Raw genomic sequence first — 24420 nt, forward strand, 5'->3', positions numbered from 1 at the left:
GTGATCTTCAAAGATTGCCAAAATTGGTGGAAGTTCTTTTAGTTTAGGAAAATAATCTCACTGGTTTCTTAACCTTATGTAAGTACTTATAATGTATCATCTGGGCTGGGCATGGTGGCTAATGCCTGTTATCCCAGCACTTTGGGAGGCCAGGGCGGGAGGGTTGCTTGAGCGCAGGAGTTTGAGACCAGCCTGGGCAAGATGGCAAATCCAATCTCTTTTAAAAATAGGAAAATTAGCTGGGCCTGGTGGTGTGCACCTGTAGTCCCAACTACTTGGGAGGCTGAGGTGGGAGGATCACCTGAGCTCCGAGGTCGATGCTGCAGGGATCTGTGATCATGCCATTGCACTCCAGCCTGGGTGACAGAGTGAGACCCTGTCTCAAAAAAAAATCTGATCCCTTAAGTCAATTACATAAGTAACTGTAACTTTAAAATTAACCTATTTCCAGTTTTCTTTTGAGGCTTGGTAGGGAACCCACTTGTGTTTGAATTCAGTGAGTGTAGATTTTCATTTGGTGGTACTTTGTTTTTATCAGTTCTTCAATCTTCCTAACCTCTACTCCCAGCTCCCTGGGCTGGTGTTGATTACATGGGGTTACATGTTGATTACTTGGGCTACTCTTGGTGCCCTGTGGAAGTGGTATGACCCAGCTTCATAATCCATTATTTGAAGAACATGAGCCCCTTTAAATTTTCAGGCCCAAGAGAGGCATTGGAATGAAATAGCAGTCACGCCACTCCTCTTGAAGCCACTTGCTATTTGACCGCTATGCTGACTGCTGCCAAGAAGCCATAAAATGCCATATACCCTATAGTTCAACAATGTTTAGCCAATAATCAATGTTATTTTTGTAAGACAATGAGAATTCCTGGTGAACAATGATTGTAATTGTCCCCTCTCCTGCTTCTTGCTTTTTAAAAAATACTTGACCTCTCAGTCAGGCATAGTGGCTTATGCCCGTAATCCCAGCACTTTGGGAGGCTGAGGCGGGTGGATCGCCTAAGCGCAGGAGTTTGCAACCAGCCTGGGCAACACGGCAAAACCCTGTCTCTACAAAAAATAAAAAAAATTAGCCAGGCATGGTGGTGCGCGCCTTTGTGGTCCCAGCTACTCAGAAGGCTGAGGTGAAAGGATTGCTTGAGCCCAGGAGGCAGAGGTTGCAGTGAGCCGAGATTGGGCCACTGCACTGCGGCCTGGGTGACAGGGTGAGACCTTGTCTCCAAAAAAACAAAACAAAACAAACTTGTTCTCTCTTGTTTTCTCTGGAGCCACCCCCAAGGCAACTTGGAAGTGTCCCTGGCTGCAGTCTTCAGCCTTGGCCCAAATAAACTCTATATGTTAATTTTGCCTCAGCTTCTTCCTTTTAGACATCATTTTGACCAATCCTGATGGACCCTCATCCTGTGACATGAACCCTGCTGGTGGTTAAAGTGGTGAGAGAAATCTTGTCCTTTGTTAAATGCATGGTATCTTTATTAAAGACTTGTTCGCTGAAACTTCAGAACGTCCAGGGAGCAAAAGCATAGATGAACTTCTAAGCAGCAAGTGTTTTCCTTTTAAAAAGAACAAAATAAGTACTAAAACCTGGACTTCAGAACTTTCTTGATGCTGTTTTGCAACAGAAAGGTTTGAAGAAATGAACTGGATTGCACAAGGTGACTTAATGCGGCAGTCTCTTCCATAAAGAAAATTTACCTTAGATCCACATTCCTTTTACCTGGAGTGATGTCGAGATCCTTTTACTAAATGTTAAATGCATTCAGGAGTTTCCTAACACATTGCCACCTGCTTAGTTTGGTTTCTGATGTCTGCCTGATGACTCATAGACAGTCTCTCCGGTTACTGTAAGGTCTGTAGCCCTTTGATCCTATCTGCGTGTTGCTGATAGTGTGGAGTATCATTTCTTGTGTTCAATAGGGAAAAATTGAGAGAATTATAAATTAGTCTTTTTCATTTATTCATTAAACAGTTGCTTGAGGTGGTCCTCTGCTTCACTGGTTGTCAACTTTGATTGACTATGGGAATCCTATGGGCAGCAAAAGGCCAATATCTAGGTCTCACCCCAGGGATTCTGATGTGCTAATTGGTTTGTGGTGTGGCCTAGCATTGGGATTTTTTAATGTCCTCCAGGGTGATTCTATTGTGCAGATAAGGCTTGAGAACCACTGCTGTAAAGCTGATGGTGCTCTTAATTGGGGACATTTCATGCTTACCTTATTAAACTACAGGTGTTCTTAAACAGGACAGTGTGGTAGATACTGAGGAAGATAAAATCTACTTGTTGGAGCCTTATTCTTGGAGATTCTGAATCAGTAGGTTTGAGGTCTTTAGGAATAGCTCCTTAGGTGGCAGTTCTGATGACATCCCTTTGTGAGACACAGATACAGAATAACCATTTAAATAAACTTTAGAAATCTAGTAAGGGTACAGATAAGATGCCAGTACAGTTTATCAGCAGCTTCCGTTTTCTGCCATCTCTGGGTGCTGCAGTGGAAATACCATATTACAAACTGTTGCTGTTGACTAATGCTAATATTCAATTACTTTTTTAAAAGCCTAGCTTTCCTTAATTTAATTGTTTGTGGAAAAACATACTCAACAAACAAGAGTAGGAAAATTAAATGAAAATACCTAGATGTTTGTCAAAAGCCTACAGACTTATCTCTCTCTTTGCATTAAAGTTCAGAGCATGCTTAAGAGTTGTTTGGCCTCCTTAGAATTTTGCAGTGTGTGTTTTATCATAAAAAGTGTTAGCCAGTAATTAAAGCTTTACATCATTGTTTCCTTCTCTTCTTCCTTCTTACCTAAATTAGGGGAGGGGCTTTCAAGTGAATCACTTTCTAAGCCTCTGTGCAAATTAGCAGTGTTGTGTTTTCTTCAGCTTTTCCAAGCCATGCTTAATAATGAGGAAGATAGGCTGATTTAATTTAATATAAAATTTGATTGAAAGCATTTGAAGGTAGATTACTAAATATAGTAAAACTATATTTAGTTAAATAAGGTTAACCTGTCACTGTTAGGAGGTGGACCTTTCTTTTTATAACTTCTTTCAGAGAGTGAATTGTGTTTCAGATAGACTAAAATGGTGACCCTAGTGACCTTCGTTGTGCCTACTTGTAAGTCTAGATCTCTCCAGAGCTGGGTTGTTCTGGGATCAGAAGATGTGGGATTTCCAGTTCATTTCACAGCCAACACGGTTCTCCCTCCAGGCTGCCCCCAGGACCTGTGGACTCTGCTCGTCTTCAACAGCCCTTTGTTACCAGCTCTTGGTGTTCTTTTTGATCCCGTCCCTACTACCCATGTCCCTGTATTTCTCCCTCTTTCCACTGTCATGTCTCTCATCAAGACCACCAAAATCATAGACCTTCATCTCTTAGCGACCTTCATTTCTCCTCCTCAGAACTTACTGAACCTTGTTCTTCCCACTTCAGAGACTGCAAAATCAGGTATTTGCTTCTCCAACTTTAACTCAACTTGCTTCTCATCATCATGCTGATTTTGAAAATCTGATCTCTTCCCTGTTCTCCAATTCTGTCAGCCTCACCCACACCTGCTGCTTTTATTTCCCTGCTCAGCCAGAAGCCCTGTGATATGGTTTGGGTGTTTGTCCCCCCAGTCTCATGTTGAAGTGTGGTTCCTGGTGCCGAAGGTGGGGCCTGGTAGGGGTGATTGGATCGTAGGGGTGGATTTCTCATGGTTGATTTGGTGCTATCCTCTTGGTGCCGTCCTCATGATAGTGAGTTCTCAGGAGATCTGGTTGTTTAAAGGTGTGTGGTGCCTCCCTCGACCCCCACCTCTTGCTCCCACTCCCACCATGTGACAGGCCTGCTCCCTACTAGCCTTCTGCCATGATTGTAAACTTCCTAAGACCTCACCAGAAACAGATACCAGTGCCGTGCTTCCTGTACAGCCTGCAGAACCATACAGGAAGAAAACTCTTTGCTTATAAATTACCCAAACTCAGGTATTTCTTGATAGCAATGCAAAAATGGCCTGACACACCCTGTGACCAGTCATTGAATATATTCTCCACAGGACTCTTGAAATGCAATCCCAGGCACAGCCACTCTAACTCAGTTTTTCTCCTGGCAGGCTGCCAATTGCTGTGTGACAGAAACCACTAAAGCCCTGTTGGCTGGCTTTGATACTGATTAATGACTTACAAGCTCTCCTGGCTCCTCTGTCGAGCCTTAGGAATTCTGTGTATTCCTTAGACAACTAGGAATTGATTTCCTTCTTTTCTCCTACAGCTGTTAAAGATTTTTTTTTTTTTCATCTTAACCACAGCCACACTTCTTTCTTACTCTCAGAAATGACCTCATGAACTCCTTCACCCAGAAACTAGAGACAGGAATTCTTGCACTTTTCCTCTCCTTCCAGTGTTTCTGTATATTGTTACCTCTCTCTCTCCTTCCTTATTCCCAAGGTTAATTGGTTACCTCTGCTCTTCCCGTTCCCTTCTGAACTTTTTTCTGTTACGTTCACTTCCTCTTATATCTTCTTTTGTCTTTTCCTTCTTCATTGACTCAAGTGTCTTCTGTTCTGAAAAATACCTTCTCTGCTCTATTTCCCTGCCATTGCACATTTGACTCTTCCTTCTCTTTACTGATGGACTTTCTAAAAGAGAAGTACATCGCCAGTTCTACCTCCACTTCTTTTTTTTAGCCAACTGCAACTGGGTCATAGTTGGATTGTACTACCTCAGCTCAACTAATTTTATATGCATCCACTTCTTCTCAGCCCCCATCCTGTCTACCAAGTTATGACACTACTGATGTTTTTCCTTTGGCTTCCACAATACGCTATCCTAATTTTTCTTCTGATTTTTGGGTTGCTTTTCTGTTGCTCTTCTTCTGTCTCCTCCACTGGCTTCTTTTCCGTCACTGATTCTTTTTTAAAATTTATTATTATTATTATTTTTTTAGAGACAGGATCTCATGGCATTGCCCATGTTGATCTCGAACTCCTGGGCTCAAGTTCTCCCTCCTCGGCTTCCCAAAGTGCTGGGATTACAGACGTGAGCTACCACACCTAGCCGTCAGTCTCATTTTTTAAGTATTACCAGTCTCCCAGTGTGGCCTTTTTCTCTTCTTCTGACTTGAGGAGTGAATTCATCTATTCCCATGACTTGCTTCCTTTGAATACTCATTCGTTCAACATATATACAGCTAGCACCAGGCACTAGCAATTCAGAGATGAGCAAGACAAACTCATTCAGCAAATATTTAAAGAACACCTAGTATGTCTAAGACATTGCTCTGATGAGCTGGACAAAATTCTTGCCTTCATGGAACTTACGTTCTAGTAGAGAAGACCTACTATTAGCAAATAAGTAAATGAAAGGATGTCAGATGATGGTAAGGGCTCTGGTGATTAATAAGGCAGTGAGAAAAAAGAGTGTATGGGATGGGAGTCAGAGAAATTTATTTCCCTGTAAGAGAAGAAGCTATAGGAGTAAGCCATGCAGACAGTGGAGGGAAGTCCTTTCTAGGCAGAGGAGACAGTATTGTAAAGATCCTGAATCAGAGCAACCTTGGTTAGTCAGTGAACAGTCAGGAGGCCAAGAATGGTTGCAGGAGAGTGAGCCTGAGAAATAGAAGATGGAGATGGGTAAGGTTGGTGGTGGGTGGGATAGGATGGTGAAGAGAGATGGTCTTGTTGGTCATGGTAAAAGACAGTTTTGTTGGTTTGACTTTGATTCTGAGTGAGACAACCCTCATGACCTCTCAAAACCCAATTATTTCCCAAATGCTCCATCTTCAGAAACCATCACTCTGGGGGTTGGAGCTTCAACATATACATTTGGGGGGAGATACAATTTAGTTCATAGCAGGTTACTAGAAGCCCTCCATTTTTGATGGTGTATTAAGAATCTGGTCTTTACCATCAGCTTGCTTCCCTTTATTGTTTTTATCTTTTTTTTTTTTTTTTTTTTTTAATCAAATGTGCCCTCATGTTTCAGAGACCTTCCAAAGCTAGGAATTTTTGTCTTCCGTGCTATAAAAAGCTCCATCATCTTTTTCTCCTTCACATTCACCAAGTCTCCCCATTCATGGAAGTTGCTCTGCTGTTGTTGGGTTTTTATTATTTCATTTTTTTTTTTCTGTGACTTGAGGTTTTCATTTTTATAACTGCCCAACCTGACAAGCATTTGTCCATAAATTAATATGTTATATTGAGTAAGGATGTTCTATACACATCAAAAATATGCTGCTAATGTGATATTTGTTTCTCTCATAGACTCACCTGTTTCATTTTTCAGATTTTGAAGGGGAATTTTTGGCCGAATTTAAAAAAATAGGAGAGGACTCTTAATGGTACCTCACAATGTGCCTTTGTTTCTAAACATGTTCAGTTTTTTTTTTTTTTCTCTCTTTCTTTCCTCCCATTCTTTGTGTTTTGGAGTTTGAAAACAGGGTTTGCAGAGGAAATGGGACAGTGACATTTTGGTTTTTGTTTTGAAGTTGTTGAGTTTAGCAGAGTATGCGTTCATAGGGTGTGAATTGCAGGATGTAGTTCTGGGGTCCTCCCTACCAGCCGACCCCACATCAAGGTTATTCTGGGAAGCCTTATCCAAAGCCGACTATAAAATATGGAGCTGAACATTGTCAAAAGGCTAAACAGGAAACAGATATAAATAACTATTCAATCTTAATTCAGTCCTACCTACTTTCTCACACATATTTTATAATGTGTTTTAAAAAACAATTTCCTTCAAAAAAAAAAAAAAAAAAAAAAAAAACTTTAACTCCTTATTTCTAGGTTACTTTTAATAGGAAATTCTTCACCTTCATGACTATCCAGTGGCATCATCCCTTTGGCAGGGGGAAAATTACACTTAATATCCAAGATACAAAAGAAATTTTTGGAGAAAACAAAAATGCAAATTATTTTAATTTGAATTATTTATCTTAGAGCTTTTATCAGGTGCATTTATACAGTCTTTGCTGATAAGGAGCTATAAATCTAATAACTGTAGTATTTCTCAACCTTTTCATCATTATACTTCCCTGACCATCCTGGCCTTTTTAGACATTTTTTTCTTAATCGTCCTCTCCCTTATGATATTTTAATACCACAGAGATGCTGTATATATGTTTTATGTACTGTGTGTATATACGCTTTGTATATAAAAAGAGGTTTTGCCTCCCAAGCAGGAGGTGGTAAGTACCTAAGCTTGATGGAAACATGTGAATAAAAGAAAAGTTACCTGAACTTGGTGATGGTCGCAGGGATAGAGAGAGAGAAGGGGGCAGTTTCAAAACATATGTAAGAGATAAAAGCCTTGTCTGTGTATCATGTATGTTGAGTCAGAGAGAAGAAGGAGTGGTGAGGTAGATTCCTGACTCTGGCTGGGTGCCGGGGATGGTGGTGGGCATGAGGTGCTGTGAAGTGGGATAGAGAATTTGGGAGGAGGAACATGTTTGGGGGAGGTTAGTTTTGGACATGTTGAGTTTGAGGCATCCATGGGATGTCCATGTGGCTTTGTACAACACATAGTTTCTATGAGAGTCTAAAGCTTGGGGGATAGGTTGGGGCTATAGAGCAAGAGCTTTGGGAGTGTCTTCTGAAATGTAGGGAGTGGGCAAGTTCGTCGGAGGGATCGTGTAGATGAGAATAGCTTCATGTTAATGAAAAGAAAACCCAGAATAAGGGAGCATAGAAGAGATTGTAGACCCTTATTTGTGAAGTTCACCTTGAGGGAAATATTTTAATTTGACAGAGAAAAAGAAAAAGAGGAAGAAGGGAAGGCAGTTTTGTTTTAAAAAAAAAAAAAAGTGAGTGAAGATATTTATAGACTTTCTAGGACACACCTAATGTTTCTGGGACATTGTTATGATTTAAAGGATTAAGTCTTGGAAATCTATCAATGACACTTCCCCTGAGTGGATATACAATGAAGAGCTGACAAAGGGGTGCAGTGTTGATAACTCTTTGACCTATTTTAATTATCACATCAAATGGATTCAATATTATCAGAAAGGGGCTTATCATAGAATTATGATGGACTTTAGAAGTCCACACCCTAGGCCAGGCGCAGTGGCTCGTGCCCGTAATCTCAGCACTCTGGAAGGCCGAGGTGGGTGGATCACTTGAGGTCAGGAGTTTGAGACCAGCCTGGCCAATGTGGTGAAACCTCGGCTCTACTATAAATACAAAAATTAGCTGGACATGGTGGCGAATGTCTGTAATCCCAGCTACTTGGGAGGCTGAGGCAGGAGAATCACTTGAACTCAGGAGGCGGAGGTTGCAGTAAGCTGAGATTGCTCCAGTGCATGCTAGCCTGGACAACAGAGCAAAACTCCATCTCAAAAAAAAAAAAAAAAAAAAAAAAAAAAAAAAAAAGTCCACATCCTCATTTCACAGAGCAAGAGTGCTCAGGACCCAGGGAGCATTTTTGAACTTGCCTGAAGTTACATCATAGCCAGTTAGCAGTAGCACCAGTTGGTACCTGATTCCAGATCACCAGGCTTCTGTTTTGTTCTTTTGTTAATACATCAGATTGTCTCTTTTAAGAGATTTTAAAAATTAGAATTCTGTTAATTCAAAAAGTGTCTGCTCATTTAACCTGAAAGGAGTTTTTAAAATTTTTCACTTAGTCTGATTTCTGCCCAGTTGAATAAGGCAAGCAAGGTGTGACTATTTGTTTGACACATACTATTCCATAGATTTTCTTTTGCATAATTCCTGCTAAGATTCAGTGGTTATTAGTTACAAATCCAGAATTACTAATTTCTTGTGAATATTATAAAACATTCTTAAAGATTTCTTTTAGAGCTTATCTTAGAGAAGTAAGATAAAGGAATAGAACAATATCATAAAATTAAATTTATAAAGATAGTGGGAGGGAAGATTGAAGTTAATGCAGGCAGTCCCAAACATAATTATACCCAGACAGAAGAATATTCCTCTCCTGCTGAGTTGATTCTGGTTCCATAAAGAAAATTTACTTGGGATCATTATTAGAGTATTTTCTTCATTTTAGAAATAGCACACATTGAAAATTAATATTGATATTAATAACATTAAAATTATACTTTTAATATCAAAATTTTCAAATTTAAAAATGCTGAAAAAAACAGCAGTGCTATAATTTTTAATAAATGCTGATGATTAACCTTCTTTTTTTTTATGGTTACCTTTTTCTTTGTTTACTTGATGTGCAGAATTAGGGAAATCATTAATGGTAATAATGATGGGGAGGGACAGTGCTGGAGAGAGGCAGATAGTGTCCGCCTTGGACTCAATTTCCAGAGCCTGGTAGAATGGCCTTTCTATCAAATTGCATTTCTGATTTGAAAGACCATTACTTTATATTTAAAACAGGAAGTTACGATATTGCTGCCTGTCTAGATGATTCTTTAGCTTGACCTTTATTGTGTTTGATTTTGTGATTTCACCTTTTTTTCCCCTTTTTCAGAAAAACTTTTGGGTGTATATAGGAGAGAATTCCTTCCCGTGTTTTAGGGAGTGGTATTAAAATACATTTATTTTGTTCAGTAGTTCCGTTCCATATTTCCTACAGATAAAGACCCTTTCTGTGTGATTGTGAGATTTTGAGTTTGAGTGTGCTTTCTCTAATGGTATTTGACATGAAAAACTTCATAAAATTCATGAAGCTACTTAATACACAGGTCTGTGAAGCACATTAGTTTGTCAGTTATTTTATACACTCGTTTACTAGTATGAACAGGTAGTGGGTGTTTCTCCTTTGTAAACTATTTTGTACATTATTAGATATGGATGAAATCTAGAATTTTTGCTTATAGGGATGCTATTTTAGGGACTTCTTATAGAATGATAAAATTGTATTGCTGAAGGAAATGTTCATATTATTACTTAATCTGGTTTTGTCATTTTATGGAAACAGGCCCAGAGAGGGAAGATGACTTGTCTAAGATCTAAGAATTAGAGATTTGTGCATAACTGCTGGGATACTTGCTCTTTGATCTTTGCTCAAATTCCAGCCCATACTTGCTCAGTCCTAACTTTGAGCTTCTTTAGAGATTAGGTCCGAATCTCTCATCCTTACATCTTGGACAAGGCGGCAACAGTCACTTACAAAACTTCGTGTGAAATCTCTAGATCTTAAATGTCTGTGACAAATTTTAAGAAATTGTGTGTCAAGCAAAATACTTTAGAGGCCAATGGGCCACATGTTTTGGATATCAAGATATTTCACACAAAATTTGTTTTCTAGCTTCTTTTCAAAAATCAGAATTGGGAGGATGTATTCATGAGTGACTGCTGCCCCCTTTGGTTTGGACTCGTTCCTTCAGGTTCATTACATGGTCATCAATAACCACTTCCTTGGTTCCTACTTTGTTTTGTCTGGACTGTAAGCATGTGAATTTTTAGTGTTATAAGAAAACTTAATACTTTGCTATCAGTCACCACCTACATGTGTTTCTATCTGTGCTACAACTTATTAAAAGCCTTTTTTCCATAGCCTCCATTTTGGAGGGGGGGATTTCAACTGGTGCCTAGACTAGCAAGGATTTGTTTATGACACAGTCTGTGCAGATGAGGAGAATACAAAGGGTGGATAATTTCAGCTTGTCAGCTTGAATATGTTATATTTATACAAATAACAGGCTTTTGAGTTTTCCTAGATTACATCTATTTACAAAAGGCTGTAATCAAGGTTTAGCAGCATATTTTCAGGAATTCTTTGGTGCATATTTTCCCAAACGATATTACCAGGACAGTTTCATGACACTAATAATAGTTTTATAGAAATGATTTTTCATATTGTTTTTAATGGCCTGCCACCTGCTTTTAAAATCTTTTTGAATCTGCCTATTCCTAAGCAGGTAATAATATTCTATTATTGTTGATACTTGGAGATGTAATCTTCAAATAATTAAATGATTCAAACATTGTTGTAGCGATGTTTACAGGAGGATGTTTTTCATACTGTGACAGGCAGTCACATTTTTAGGTTAGTAAGATTGTGTACATCTAGGGATTGGTATTCAGAGCTTGATTTATATTCTCTATATTGAAAAGGTATGAGCAAAGAGTTTTTTTTTCCTTTGTGAATTTTGCAATTTTAATTTCATTTGGAATGCTCTAAGGAGGTGTGTTCATTATAATTTTTGGTTGCAGCCCCAAACTGCAAACTGACCTAGGAAAAAAAGGGGTAAGTGCAGCTTTAGGCAGTTCTGACACGAGTGACATCATTTAGCTGACTTGCTTACCTTACTCCCTTTTCAGGTCCGCCTCATTCTATGCTGTCTCCATCTTCAGACAAGGCTTCCCTTCCTGGTGGCAAGATGGCTGCCGAGAGCTCTGCGTTTGCATTCTGGCCTCTCGGCAACACTTCCAAGAAAATATATTTGTTCCCAGTAGTTTCAACAGAAGCCTTATTTTAGACCCTCATTTCCTCTGATTGCCTTGGCTTAGGTTATGTGTCCTATTCATGAACAGACCCTGTGACCAGGAGGGTGTATGAGACCATAATTGGCCAGGCCCACACCCATGCTCATCTTCGGAGTTTGAGGTTGCTCATCCCGGCCCAAACCACGTGGACTGAGTGGGAGCAATTGGTCCCCTAGGACCAATCAAGGCACTGTTGAAGAAGAAGGGTATAGAAGGCCTTTACCTGTACAGGATTGTAAAAATACTTCCCTATATATTCCCTAAATACTTGTTATTATTGCTGTTACCATTATTAGTTTACCATTTAGCCCTTCAAACCATCTGGATTTAACATGTAAATTATAACTTAATTGTGTGTGTGTGTGTGTGTGTGTGTGTGTGTGTGTGTACAGGTTAAAAGTAATGCAGGAGAAGAGGAGGGGCACATAGGTCCCTCAGGAGGCATTGCTGGGCCATCTTGCTAATTGGGATAGGTAAGGACATCCGGAATTGGGGTATTTACCTAGACTATGTGCAGTGTTTGACTAGGCCATTCAGCCCGATTTCTGTCTTTGTATGTGGCTCAGGCTATAGGTGAGGCTATTCCTTTATACTTCTGTCCAGTCCTTTATGACTTAGATATTAAGATTAGTCTTAAAAGAAATACAGATTCAAAATTATTGTTCTAATTGGTCCTCAAACTCAGTGGATGACAGACCCCCAGAAGTTACGGCATTCTTTCTGCAACATCCTGAAATCTTGAAAGAGGAGAACATTTAATATGACTTTTTGTCAATTTCAAGATGTGCTCATGTTTTTTAAACCTTAGGTGGTTGCTACATATCTTGTCTACACATGCCTATTATATAAGGAATTGGATTTAACATGGAATTATATAATTAGTTATTTTAAGATGACCCACTCTAATGAGTCATAACAAAAAATTGAATTATGTTTAATTTATTCTACTTAAGAAGGCAGCAAATTATTTAATAAACACTATTATTTTACCTTTCATTGAGAGAGTATTATTTGAGAAGCACATTAAAAATCATGTGGTCTTGGAAAAAAAGAACCTATGAAGTGACTATAATTATCTTCATTCTATAGGTAAAGAAATAAAAGACAAAAAGGCTGAGTATATTATATTTTAGAAAGAATATTCTTATGTAGAGTGGTTTATTTCCTTATGATTCTGAATAATAATGACATACAGGGTGATCTTTTTACTACCACAACCATTGGATGAATTATATTTAGATTACTCTGGTAATCTAGATTAGGGATTTTTTAGATATTAGGTTTTTTTAGGTAATCTAGGTTACCAGGGTAATCTAAATATAATTCTGGTACTGGTTGTTCTCCTGGCTTATTATTTTTTCTTTTTTTTATGGACAGAACAGTATAAACATATGCAGGCTTATTTTTAGTAAAATAGTTAAGAATTGGGACTTTGATTAAGTGTCATTATATAGTATTAAGCGTCATTAATAATTCAGAAATTTGGAGACTTTGTTAAAATGATTGTTTATTTATTGTCAGATTACTGATGGGATGTGAGTAATTTCAGAACTCATTTGGTACCATATCTAACTAGTACCAATTGAGTGTTTTTTATCTGAAGTGTGTGGGATCAGAAGTATTTTGGCTTTTGGATTTTTGCAGACACTTTAACTGTTTGAGCATCCCCAATTCAAAAATTGGAAATCTGAAAACCTTCAACGCTTTCTTTGAGCATCATGTTGATGCTCACAAAATTTTGGATTTTGGAGCATTTCAGATTTCAAAGCATTGTGGATTTTGGATTAGGGATCTTCAACCTGTACTTTGAGAGGATTTCAAATCATGAGAAGGGTCCTTATTGTGAAGGCCAGTCTTTCACATGTTCACCCAGTTTTTTGACTGCCTGGCACAATGCTAGGCATTGAGGATTTGATGGTGAACCAGAAACTTCCTAGTCTAGATGGCAGGGAGTGGGAATGGTGTTGGTAAACTCATAAATGAACACTTGCAATACAGTATGTTAGGCAACACAATCTTTTAGGTGTTGTGAAAAGGACCTAAGTAGGTTTCTGTGCAAGCGTGGATCAAGGATACTTGATGTACCTCACAGTGGGACTTTTGATCCTTTTTAATTTTGCAAGTGTCCCCACTCTACCTGCATGTATGCTCAGACATGTGCTTGTGGAAAATATTTTATAATTTGAAGTAAATTAAAATTTTGATGATTTAATGACACCTTTTGAGCTAATTGATAACTTGAATATTACAAAGCAAAAAAAATTATTGGTGATTTTTTTTTTTTTTTTGAGATGGAGTCTCGCTCTGTTGCCCAGACTGTAGTGCAGTGGTGCGATCTTGGCTCACTGCAAGCTCTGCCTCCCGGGTTCACGCCATTCTCCTGCCTCAGCCTCCCGAGTAGCTGGGACTACAAGCCACCTCGCCCGGCTAGTTTTTTGTATTTTTAGTAGAGACGGGGTTTCACCGTGTTAGCCAGGATGATTTCCATCTCCTGACTGTGTGATCCGCCTGCCTTGGCCTCCCAAAGTGCTGGGATTACAGGCGTGAACCAGCGCGCCAGGCCTGTGATATGTTAGAATTAAGTTCTACTCTCCAGAGAACAACAGCTCAAACAAGTTGGAAAGTTATTTCTGTCTCAGGGAAACATACTTGCAGGTAAATAGTCTAGGGCTAATGTGGGGATTCCTAACCTTCCAGGACACAGCCTCCTATCTTGTCGCTTCACCATCTGCAACTGTAGCTTAAACATCATTGTCCAAAATGGTTATTTGAGCTAAAGCCATCACTTCCACATTTTAGACAGTAGAAAGGAAGAAGAGCAAAAAATATGCCCCCATTCTTTAAGGAAACATTCTAGAATTTAACCTCTTTTTGTCCTCATATTTCAGAACATAGACATGTGGTCACACTTAACTACAAGTGAGGCTGGAAAACACATAAGCCTATGTACCCAGTTCTCTTACTACAAAGGAGAGGAGAATATATATTGGGGAACCCCTGGAAGCCTCTTCTACAGGGACACAGACTCCCTTATGCCAATCCAGAGAAACCAAAGATTTTTTGAGCATTTCTTTCAGGTGATTCTTTACTCACATAAATCTTAAGTGTATCATCTTAGCTAACACTAACATTTGGGGGGTGGAAAAGAGTCCTTTCCAACTGATTCATACCATTATTTTACTGTGGAAGAGATACCTGAACTATATACTTCAGATGCCATTTTTAAAATCTGATGCCTAGGATAATAGGGTTAGTTACTTTTCCAGAAAAAAAAAAAAGGCATTCATAAAAGGCTTTTCTCTTGTCATTGCCCCAAGGTAAGTCAATTTCCTATCTGTTAATAGTTGTACAGCTAGTCTGTCTTTTTCAGATGTTATAAATTGACCTAAATGTTGTTTCCACCATGGAGGGTGCTAGAGGATGGAGTCAAACACCTTTGATTGTAGAGTCAGAGGGCCTCATCTGAGTCTTGATTCTGTCATTCACCAACTGCTGTATTACTTAGAAGAGTCATTGATGGTTTCGTTCCCCATCAATGACTATAAAAGTGGCACCTTGGTATTTTACCTCAGGATGATTGCTATGGATTAGATTAGAAAACTGTAACTTGAATGTCAAAATGAGTTAGTTCATTTCATCTCTCTCTTTGCCAGTCAAAACATCAGGCCCCAAACCTTTGACAGAGTCAGTCTACCCTGGGTCAAGCGTTCCTGTTTCTGAGGATACCTTTTTAGCTCATGAAATGTGTTGATTACATTCTTTATTACAACAACCTGATCTGTTTCCTTGGCGAGTGATTTGAAAAACACTTTTCATTTAACCTTTACTCAAGGTTTTTCTTGTTCTTTGAAGTGACAGTTGGTCTGTGAAGTTGGCTTAATGTCAAGGTCAGGTTATTCAATCAGAGCTGCTGAAGAATATGAACTTAAGATGGCTTTAGAGATAACCACTCATTCTAGTGCTCTATGTTCCTAAAAAATGGTCTCTGGCAGAGTGATATGGGAAGAAGGGGGCATCCTGCGAGACTCAAGTTCACAGACTTGACTTGGAGCTGGTTTTAGAAGTCAGGAAGGGGTCACTCACTGTTGGCTTCCTCAGGGTTTCAGCAGTTGCTGGGTTTTTTGTTATTGTTTTTTGTGATTCTTGTGTGTGTTAGGGCCAGGTTTAGGGTAAAGAGTATTTCAGGCTCAGAAACTGGAGCTAGTAGTGCTGGGGTCACGTGCAGTGCTGCGCGGGCACAAAGTGTCAACCCCTGAATCTGGGCTTATAAAAAATTGAGTGACTTTGGCATGAAAAATTAAGTGACCGGGTTGCTCCCTCTTTTTCCACTCCCATTTTGTTTTTTAACTTTGTTAAACTCAGGGGTGGGGTAACCATAATGCCAGGAAGGATGTTGGGGAGTTAGTGATATGGAAAGAATGGTCAGATGCTTTCCTTCATCCTTTGAATGCTCTTCCCCGCCCCTAAAAATATAAAGATTTAAAAATTATTATTATAGTAAACATCCTCTGGTACTCTTGTGTGTTTGTTTTTTATATTTGAAATTCAAATCCCTGTGGAATTATTTTAGAGTAAGTAGTGAAGTAGGGATGCAACTTTGCTTTTTCCCCCCATATGGTTAGTTGGTTGCCCAGCCCCATTTGGTGAGTCATCCATCTGTTTCCCGCTTTTTGACATGCTACGTTAACCATAGATACATCATTTTTGGCTAAAAAATTAGTTTTGAAGGTTTGGCAAATTCAAGACAAATTCTACAAAGGATCACCCTCATTTCTTCTAGTCAGCTGAAGTGGTGCCCTCAGGTAGTAACAGTCTTAAAAACACAGTTTACATTCGCTGTACCAGGTTTCAGATTGTGTTATTCTTGATGAGTTTTTACTGACTTTATTAATAGTCTTCTTTCCTTTTAAATAGACAATACTAGTTTACATAAAATGCTCCTGCTTTTTAGTTATTCCACGTATATACTTAGATGTATTCCCCCTTTTTGGTGTGTATATTCATCTACCTGTCTAATCATGCATTGTCAGCACACTGTTTCTATTAAGATAATTGTATAATGTTCTAATAGTTCAGGGTACTGCTCTACCAATAGGGAAGTTGTATTAGGTCATTCTCATGCTCCTATTAAAGACATACCAGAGACTGGGTAATTTATAAAGACAAAGAGGTTTAATGGACTCACAGTTCCACATGGCAGGTGAGGCCTCTGGAAACTTACAATCATGGCAGAATGGGAAGGAGTAGCAAAGGCATGCCTTACATGGTGGCAGGCAAGAGAGCATTTGCAGGGGAACTCCCCTTTATAAAACCATCAAATCTCGTGACACTTATTCACTATCACGAGAATGGCAGGGGAAAAACCCACTCCCATGATTCAATTACCTCCCAACAGGTCCCTCCCACAACACCTGGGGATTATGGGAGCTACATTTCAAGATGAGATTTGGGTGGGGACAGAACCAAACCGATCAGAAGTAAAAAGAGTGGAAAAGGAGAGCAAACAATTCCTTTGTACACATCATTTTCGCTCATGTTCCAATGATGTCATATGGCCATACCTGGCTGCAAAGGAGTCTGGAAACTGCATTCTCTAGTTGTGTGGCTATGTGTCCAGCTAAATTCTATTCACAAGGAAGATACCAAGGTTCAACATATTCTGGTGGGACACTTTTCACTTTAGACAAATGTCTAAATACAAATATTAATTGAAGTAGGCTTGAAAAATAGATAAAAGATTAAAGAGTTTTAATTACTTGAAGAAAATAAGGGTTTTGTTTAAATGCAAACATTTATGCGCTGGGCAATATATGATTAGAGAGTGAAACACTGGCACATTATAAGGGACCAGTAGAATTTCATAGAAGTGTTGACAATAGAAATTTATTTTTGCCCAGTCTGCTCCATCTAAGTTGTTGACTTGAAGATATTGTGTGTTCAGATTAGAATGACAGACGAAGCTTACATATTGTTTCTGTCTTTTCGTGTCTGATGCTCAAATTAAAATTGGGTGAGTGCCCTCCTTAGTGGTTGTAGTTTGGTAATACCACTGATTTGTGTGTGTGTGTGTGTGTGTGTCTGTGTGTCTGTGTGTGTGTGTGTGTCTGTGTCTGTGTCTGTGTTTAGTTTTAGTTCAACTCGGCCACTTCCAGTTGAGATTAATAAGGCCAGTTATTCACTTAAAGTACCTGTATCCATCAGGCTGTGTGGCTAAGGCTAGATCTGTCAAAACGTAAAGCTAGAATATGCTTCCATAACTATGACAGTATCTCAGCACTTCAGAAATTATAGAATTTGAGAGTTTGAAAAGGAAAATAGTTATCTGGTCAGACACTATCAGTTGGAAGGAGTTTAAAATGGCAGAGAGGATTTTATATACCACTTCAGCTTGCATTATCATCAGGGGAGTCAGACATTGTGTTCTGGTGATAAAGGCATTTCAAAAGTTTTCTTTTCCAAATACCAGTCTCGTGATTTAAAAACTAAATAGCTACATCAAATTTCATATTGTTACTCAAACCTTTTAATGTCCTAGTTGGGGAAATAACAATTCCGTTTCATACAATTGAATTAATTATAACTGTGATTTCTTGAATAATTCCGTATTTGATTATTTTGAATTAAAAATGCTCACAGCATCTTAACAGTATAGAAGTATAGTCAAATGCCCTTCTATTATTTTTGCTACTAATGCATATTCCTTGCCAGAAATAACAAATGTTAATACTTTACTGTAGCCTGGGGTGGTGGCTCACACCTGTAATCCCAGCACTTTGGGAAGCCAAGGCAGGCAGATCACTTGAACCCTGGAATTCGAGACCAGCCTGGGCAACATGTTGAAGCCCTGTCTCTACAAAAATTATACAAATTAGCTGGGCGTGATGGCACATGCCTATATTCCCAGCTACTTGGGAGGCTGAGCCCAGGAGGTCAAGGCAGTGAGGCATGAGCGAGCCACTGGGTTCCAGCTTGGGTGACAGAGCAAGACCTTTTAAAAAAAAAAAAAAGTTTATAGAATTAACATGCATATGTGCTCACAAACATGGGTACACATGTGTACATTTTTTAAAACATAAATTAGATCATGCCACCCATTATTCTGTGACTACATTTTTTAGTTTAACCATATATTTCAGACTTCTTTCCATGTCATTACATTATTTTATCTGATAAGGTTGTGTGTATTTTTACACCGTTTTTCTTATGTCATCCTGGAGAAAGATGCATAGAATTAAATCCTTTTAATATTAACATACAGAGTTAAAAGTATACCCCAAGTATTGGTTCTCATCCTTTTCCTTTGAAAAAGGACAAAGGTCCTTTTTCAGATTTTTTGTGAAGGCCATTGGAATGCCCAGCTCGTAAGTTGAGTGTAGTTTGAATATTTGGAAATTGAACTAATAATAATCCCAACTTTATCAGTGTTAATGCTTCTACATATTTGAAGTTATAATTAGTTAATAAGACATAATTTGAACAGATTATTTTGGATAGCTGATATATAATCAATTCATAGGAATTTAAGAAAGAAGTTTTTTGTGTGTGACCTCAGGTTCACTTTTCCTTTTAGTTATGAACTACATTCAAACTAGATTTGGTTTCACATTTTCTTAGCTCTTTTAAAAAATTATCAAAAAATTAAGATTAATTTCCCTATGCTCATATATTATTATTTTATAATCTGAATTTTCTGGGACGGAGTTGTAATTCTTCTGACAATCCAATAAATTTCTGTTGTGTTCTGTGAGCTTACAAGTCCACTAGAGGGTGCATTTTTCTCTTTTTTGACACAGACAGAAATTTAAGTCCATAATTTTGTTTCACTTTCACAGAGCTAGTTGGGTTAACAACTTTGGAAAGCAAAGTCCCTTAAATTCTTAAACATGGACACCAGGAAACTATCATACAAAAACACAATTCACTGATATAAAGCAATCATATGCCTATTAAAATAGTGGCCTTACCAGTGAATGTTATAGTAGGATGCAGAAGAGAGTACGGTGGGGTGGGGATGTCTAGGGAAGCTTCAAGGGCAAGATGGGATCTGTAATGTTCAAACACCTGGTGAAGTCAAACATTTTGGTCTCATGACCCCTTTACACCATTAATAATTATTAAGGCTCCCAAATAGCTTTTACTAATGTGGTTATTGATATTTAATGTTCTAGCAATTAAAAGAGTGACCCCTTTGAAAATATTTTTTGTTACTAATGCATTTAAAAATAACAATAATAACAGGCCAGCTATGGTGGCTCACACCTGTAATCCCAGCACTTTGGGAGGCAGAGACGGGCGGATCACCTGATGCCAGGAGTTCGAGACCTGGCCAACATGGAGAAACCCCATCTCTACAAAAATAAAAAAATTAGCTGGGCTTGGTGGCATGTGCCTATAATCCCAGCTACTTGGGAAGCTGAGGCAGGACAATCGCTTGAACCAGCGAAGCGGAGGTTGCAGTGAGCTGAGATCTCGCCATTGTACCAGCCTGGCACAGAGTGAGACTGTCTCAAAAAAATAAAAAATAAAAAATAAATAAACCCATTACATGTTAATATGAATAACATTTAAATGAAAAATAACTATTTTCCAAAATAAAAAAAAATAATGAGAAAATGGCATTGTTTTACCTCTTTGCAGATCTTTTTAATAGAGGGCAGCTAGAGTCTCTTATTTGCCTCTGCATTTAATCTGTTGTATGTTTTGGTTAAAGTATGTGAAGAAAATTCAACCCTACGCAGCTATGAAGTTGGAAAAGAATATATTAATAGCCTTCTCTGATAATTGTGAATAGTCTTCTGTGATTCTATATCTAAACAATCAAATGGTAGTTCCTTAGGAGCTAGTTGCAATGTGGAACCTGAAACCATATCAGTGAACTTATTCTAGTTAGTTATGTTAAAATTCAGTAGTCTCTCTTGGACCTTGAAAGACTCTTTTGCTCAGGCATGACTTTGTAATATTATGCATTGGTCTTGGAAAATATTGGTTCATCTAGTTAGGTAAATCTTCCAAATGTTGACACGATATCAGCCTTGTAAATATGTCAAGTTCATGGTGGCAGATACAAGTTTTCTAAGAATTTAATTTTCATTTGAAAGCTTGAATTTTATCATTGGCAACAAATACTAACAGTTGTTTTCCTTGAATTGACATGCCTACTTCATTTATTTTTAGAAAATATCTGTGAAATACCCAAGTTTGAATAATTATAGTTTGCCTGTAAGTCATTTTTTCAAGTAAAAATGGTGTTCCACGAAAAGAGAAGTTAGGTTCACGAGTACTTTTCCTTGAGACAACCCTTAGAGTTTTACATAGAGCAGAAATGCTTTGTATGTATTTAATCACACAGAATAGTAAGGTGTCAAGATTTAATAAAATTGATAGTTTACTGCTTCATCAAGGCCATTTTTATGTAAAACGCAATGGCAGCTGGTAGAGTTCGGTGCCACCAGCATGATTTGTACTAAAGGGCCAGCAGTTTCACTCACTCACTCCATCAGTGTTAATGCAAACACAATGCAAGAAGTAAATAATGTCTTAGTACGAGGACATTAGTTTTGACCCTGCAGATCCTCTGAAAGGGTCTTAGGGACCCTCAGGAGTCCATGCGTCCATGCACACATTGAAAACGGCTGGACTAGGAGAAGCATAGGACTGGGTGTTGTGAAGCCATTGCAAACAAGGATGGTGTATGAGGGCAGGTGTGAACGTGAATGTCAGCCGAACAAGGGACTGAGGGTAGGCTCCAGTTCCTGGCTCTTGTGGGAGCAGAGGAAATCAGAAGAGAAAAGAATATGTCTTGAAGGCGGAGCAGACCTGAGAGGTCCCTGAACACACGTTCTGAGAAGCTCTTTTGTGGCTTTCCTGGTAGGTGGGCATGCATCTTTAATTACGCACCCCTGCCCTTCTCACTCTGCCCTGTTTCTCCCATAGTTCTACCTATTGGTTCTATTTTTACCCTCAAAGGCAGTATAAGATCCTGCTTTCTCCTGTGCAGCCTTTCAAATATGAACTTAGGGTCTTGAGGTCCAGTGGAAGGGAGCTTCTAATGTCAGAACAACTGGAAACTTTTTTCCATAGATAGTAAGGAGCCATTGCTTACTCTGCCTCTCCTTCTCTTCCTGTTTTTCTGCCTACCTTTTTGAGAATGGCATTTGACAATGATATTTATTGAAAGAGCACTGTGTATTAATAGTACTCTTGGGATATGTTAGGGATGCAGCTGTGAACAGACAGCCTGAGTACCTGCTTTCAAAGAGCCAAGAATCTAGCAAAGGATACAGGCAAATGTGATCAGGATCATGGGAACATTTGGTGAGGGCCTCTAATCCCAGAGGGGAAAGGGCTTGCAAGTGAGATTGCAGGACTTTCTGGAGGAACTAAGACTATGGAGGCTGAGACTTAAAGAATGAGGGGTTAGTTAAGCAAACGGTACAGGGAGCCTAAGGAAAAGGAGAGGGTTCTGGAGAGGGCTCCACGAGGGTTTGGAGGTAGACAGCACAGTGAGCAGTGTGGCCACAGTGTAGACTGCTAAGCGGTCAGGTCTTCACTTGAGATTGGAGAGTGAGTATGGACTGAATTGTGTCTCCCTAAGTTCATATGTTGAGGTTCTGTCCCCCAGTGTGACTGCATTTGGAGATAGGTCTATATGGAGGGAATTAGGGTTAAATGAGGTCTTAAAGGTGGGGCCCTAATCTGATACTACTAGTGTCCCTATTTTAAAAACACCAGAAAGCTCCCTCACTCTCCACACTCATGCTCCAAGGAAAGGCCATGTGAGGACAAAGTGATCGTTTGCTAGCCAGAAATAGAGCCCTCATCAGAACCTGAACCCTCTCAAACCTTGATCTTAGACTTTCCGACCTGCAGAACTGTGAGAAAATACATTTCTGTTGTTGAAGCCACCCAAGGTTTTGTTACTTTGTCATGGTAGCCTAAGCTAAGATAAGGAGTTACCACCCAGAGAAGCTGATGAGCTCTGTCAGCCTTGTTAAGGAGCTTGGCTTTTATTTTGAGGGTTTTGGGGAGACATCAAAATGTTGTAAGAAGCAGAAAGATTATTCAAGGTGAAGTGTGAGGGATGGATTGACTGGGGCTGTGCAGATAAGAGTGTTATGAGAGAGACAGAGAAGTGGACGTTATAGGCTGGATGAGGGTAGCAGAAGTGGGCAGTGGGGATTGAGAGAAACTTGGTTTCAAGAAACAGTTTAATAGTTTTGTATACTATTGAAAATTGGTGACTGGGTGGGTCAGTGAAGGAGAATGAGGAGTCAGGATTTCCAGGTTTCTAAGTGGGTGACCTTTGTTCACTGAACTAGAGAAGAGCAGAGCAGCAAGTTGAGAGGAGCCAAGGATGCATTTGGTTTCGGACATGATGAGTTTAATGTGTTTTGGGGATATCCAGGTGGAAACATTCCCCAAGCAACTGGCTTATACAGTGCTGGAGATCAGAAAGAGCAGGGGAAAGAGGGAGAGAGAGAAAGAGGAACAGAGAAAGGGAGAGAGAAATGGGCCACTGATCTAGGTAAAAATGTTATTAGTAAGATTTTCTAGTGGCAATGGCCAAATCGGTTAATTCCTCTCAATATTTCTTTCATCTCCTTTTTTTTTTTTTTTTTTTGCTCACCTACCAAGCTGTTATATCACTCAAAAATAAAACTAAAATAGAAAATACTGCAAAAGCACGTTGTAACTGCAAAGGACTGCACACATTTGAGTAATTTATTATACTGGGATCTAAGGGAAAATACTGGATGCATAGGAACAAGAAAAAGGCCCTAGGGGGTGAGGGCCTGGATGAGGGCGCACAGAGGAAGAAGACAGGATTACAGGGAAGACTTGCTCATACCTCACAGGGGAGGAGAGGGTCCAGATGACACCTTTTCCAAGTCCAGCTGGCTGGGAAAGTGATCATTTCCTTGAGAGAAATGGGAAAATCAAGAGCTAGAGCTGGTTCATTCGAAAGATATATATATTTTTTTGACGTAGCCCCATGGCATTTGAGGAAACTGTATTGAGGCATCTGGGTGTACGTCTTTGGTGGTTGGGAAAGGCCATTCAGGGCATTCTCTTCTTGCTTCTTTGTGCTTTTTTGGTTTTCTTTCTTTCTTTCTTTTCTTTTTTTTTTTTTTTTTTTTTTTTTTTTTTTGAGGTGGAATCTTGCTCTGTCTCCAGGCTGGAGTGCAATGGTACGATCTGGGCTCCCTGCAACCTCTGCTTCCCGGTTCAAGTGATTCTCCTGCCTCAGCCTCCCAAGTATCTGGGACTACAGGCACCAGCCACCATGCCCAGCTGATTTTTGTGTTTTTGGTAGAGACGGGGGTTTCATATTGGCCAGGCTGGTCTTGAACCTCTGACCTTGTGATCCACCTGCCTCAGCCTCCCAAAGTGCTGGGATTACAGGGGTGAGCACAGCACTGCTCTAGAAATGTGTTTTGGGCAACGTAAAGTTAATTTTAAACAATGGAGTTTGAATGCCTTTAGGAAGCCATGTTCCTAGTCACCACAGGTCGCGTTGTTCCTCAGTCTCCTTTACTCCCTCTTATTGCTACCTCATAGGCTTAGATTTTTGCCTGCCCTGAAGGCATTTGAGTTTATGAGTCCAGGTTTAAAGTCACTGTGGACAATTTGGCCTCAAAGGGGAGAACGGGAAGTAAGATTGCAGGTGGGGATCAGAATCAGCCAGAGCCAGTTGAGACCAAGTCCCAGAGGGAGCCCCGATAGTGTGGAGCCATGACCACGATTAAAATGTGTTTCATTTTCCAAGATCTTAGCTTGAGATACACTAACCTAGACTCCTTCTGCCGAATGACAATAATCTTAAGATTATAATTGAATTGGAAGAAGCTAGGACAACAACAGGTGCACATCTTAGCACAATAGTTGCTCATAATCTGGCAGAAGGAGCCTAGGTTAGTGTATCTCAAGCTAAGATCTTGGTGACTTGTCTCTAAAACTGTTTCTTAGTAATGTTTTCCTCTTTTAAACTCTATTTTATTTCATTTTATACCAGATCTTCTTAATACTCCAATACAG

At 39.3% G+C, this 24420-nt stretch overlaps 1 protein-coding gene across 7 annotated transcripts in view; it reads left to right on the top strand.

Annotated features, from left to right (window-relative positions):
* ARL15 (ADP ribosylation factor like GTPase 15) overlaps positions 1 to 24420 on the top strand; it is a 443095-nt gene that overhangs the window by 55135 nt on the left and 363540 nt on the right. The window contains exon 1 of one of the 7 annotated variants that reach the window (XM_050794104.1): positions 9052 to 14462. The exons of 5 other annotated variants lie outside the window; for them this stretch is intronic. In XM_050794104.1, the coding sequence (XP_050650061.1) occupies positions 14283 to 14462 (180 nt within the window). In that variant the 5' untranslated portion in view covers positions 9052 to 14282. Of the gene's footprint in view, positions 1 to 9051; positions 14463 to 24420 lie in introns of those variants that run through there. One more of the 7 variants, XM_050794105.1, reaches the window with a different exon arrangement.

This window comes from Macaca thibetana, chromosome 6 (assembly GCF_024542745.1).
Source record: "Macaca thibetana thibetana isolate TM-01 chromosome 6, ASM2454274v1, whole genome shotgun sequence".
In the NCBI taxonomy this organism is placed as follows: domain Eukaryota; kingdom Metazoa; phylum Chordata; class Mammalia; order Primates; family Cercopithecidae; genus Macaca; species Macaca thibetana.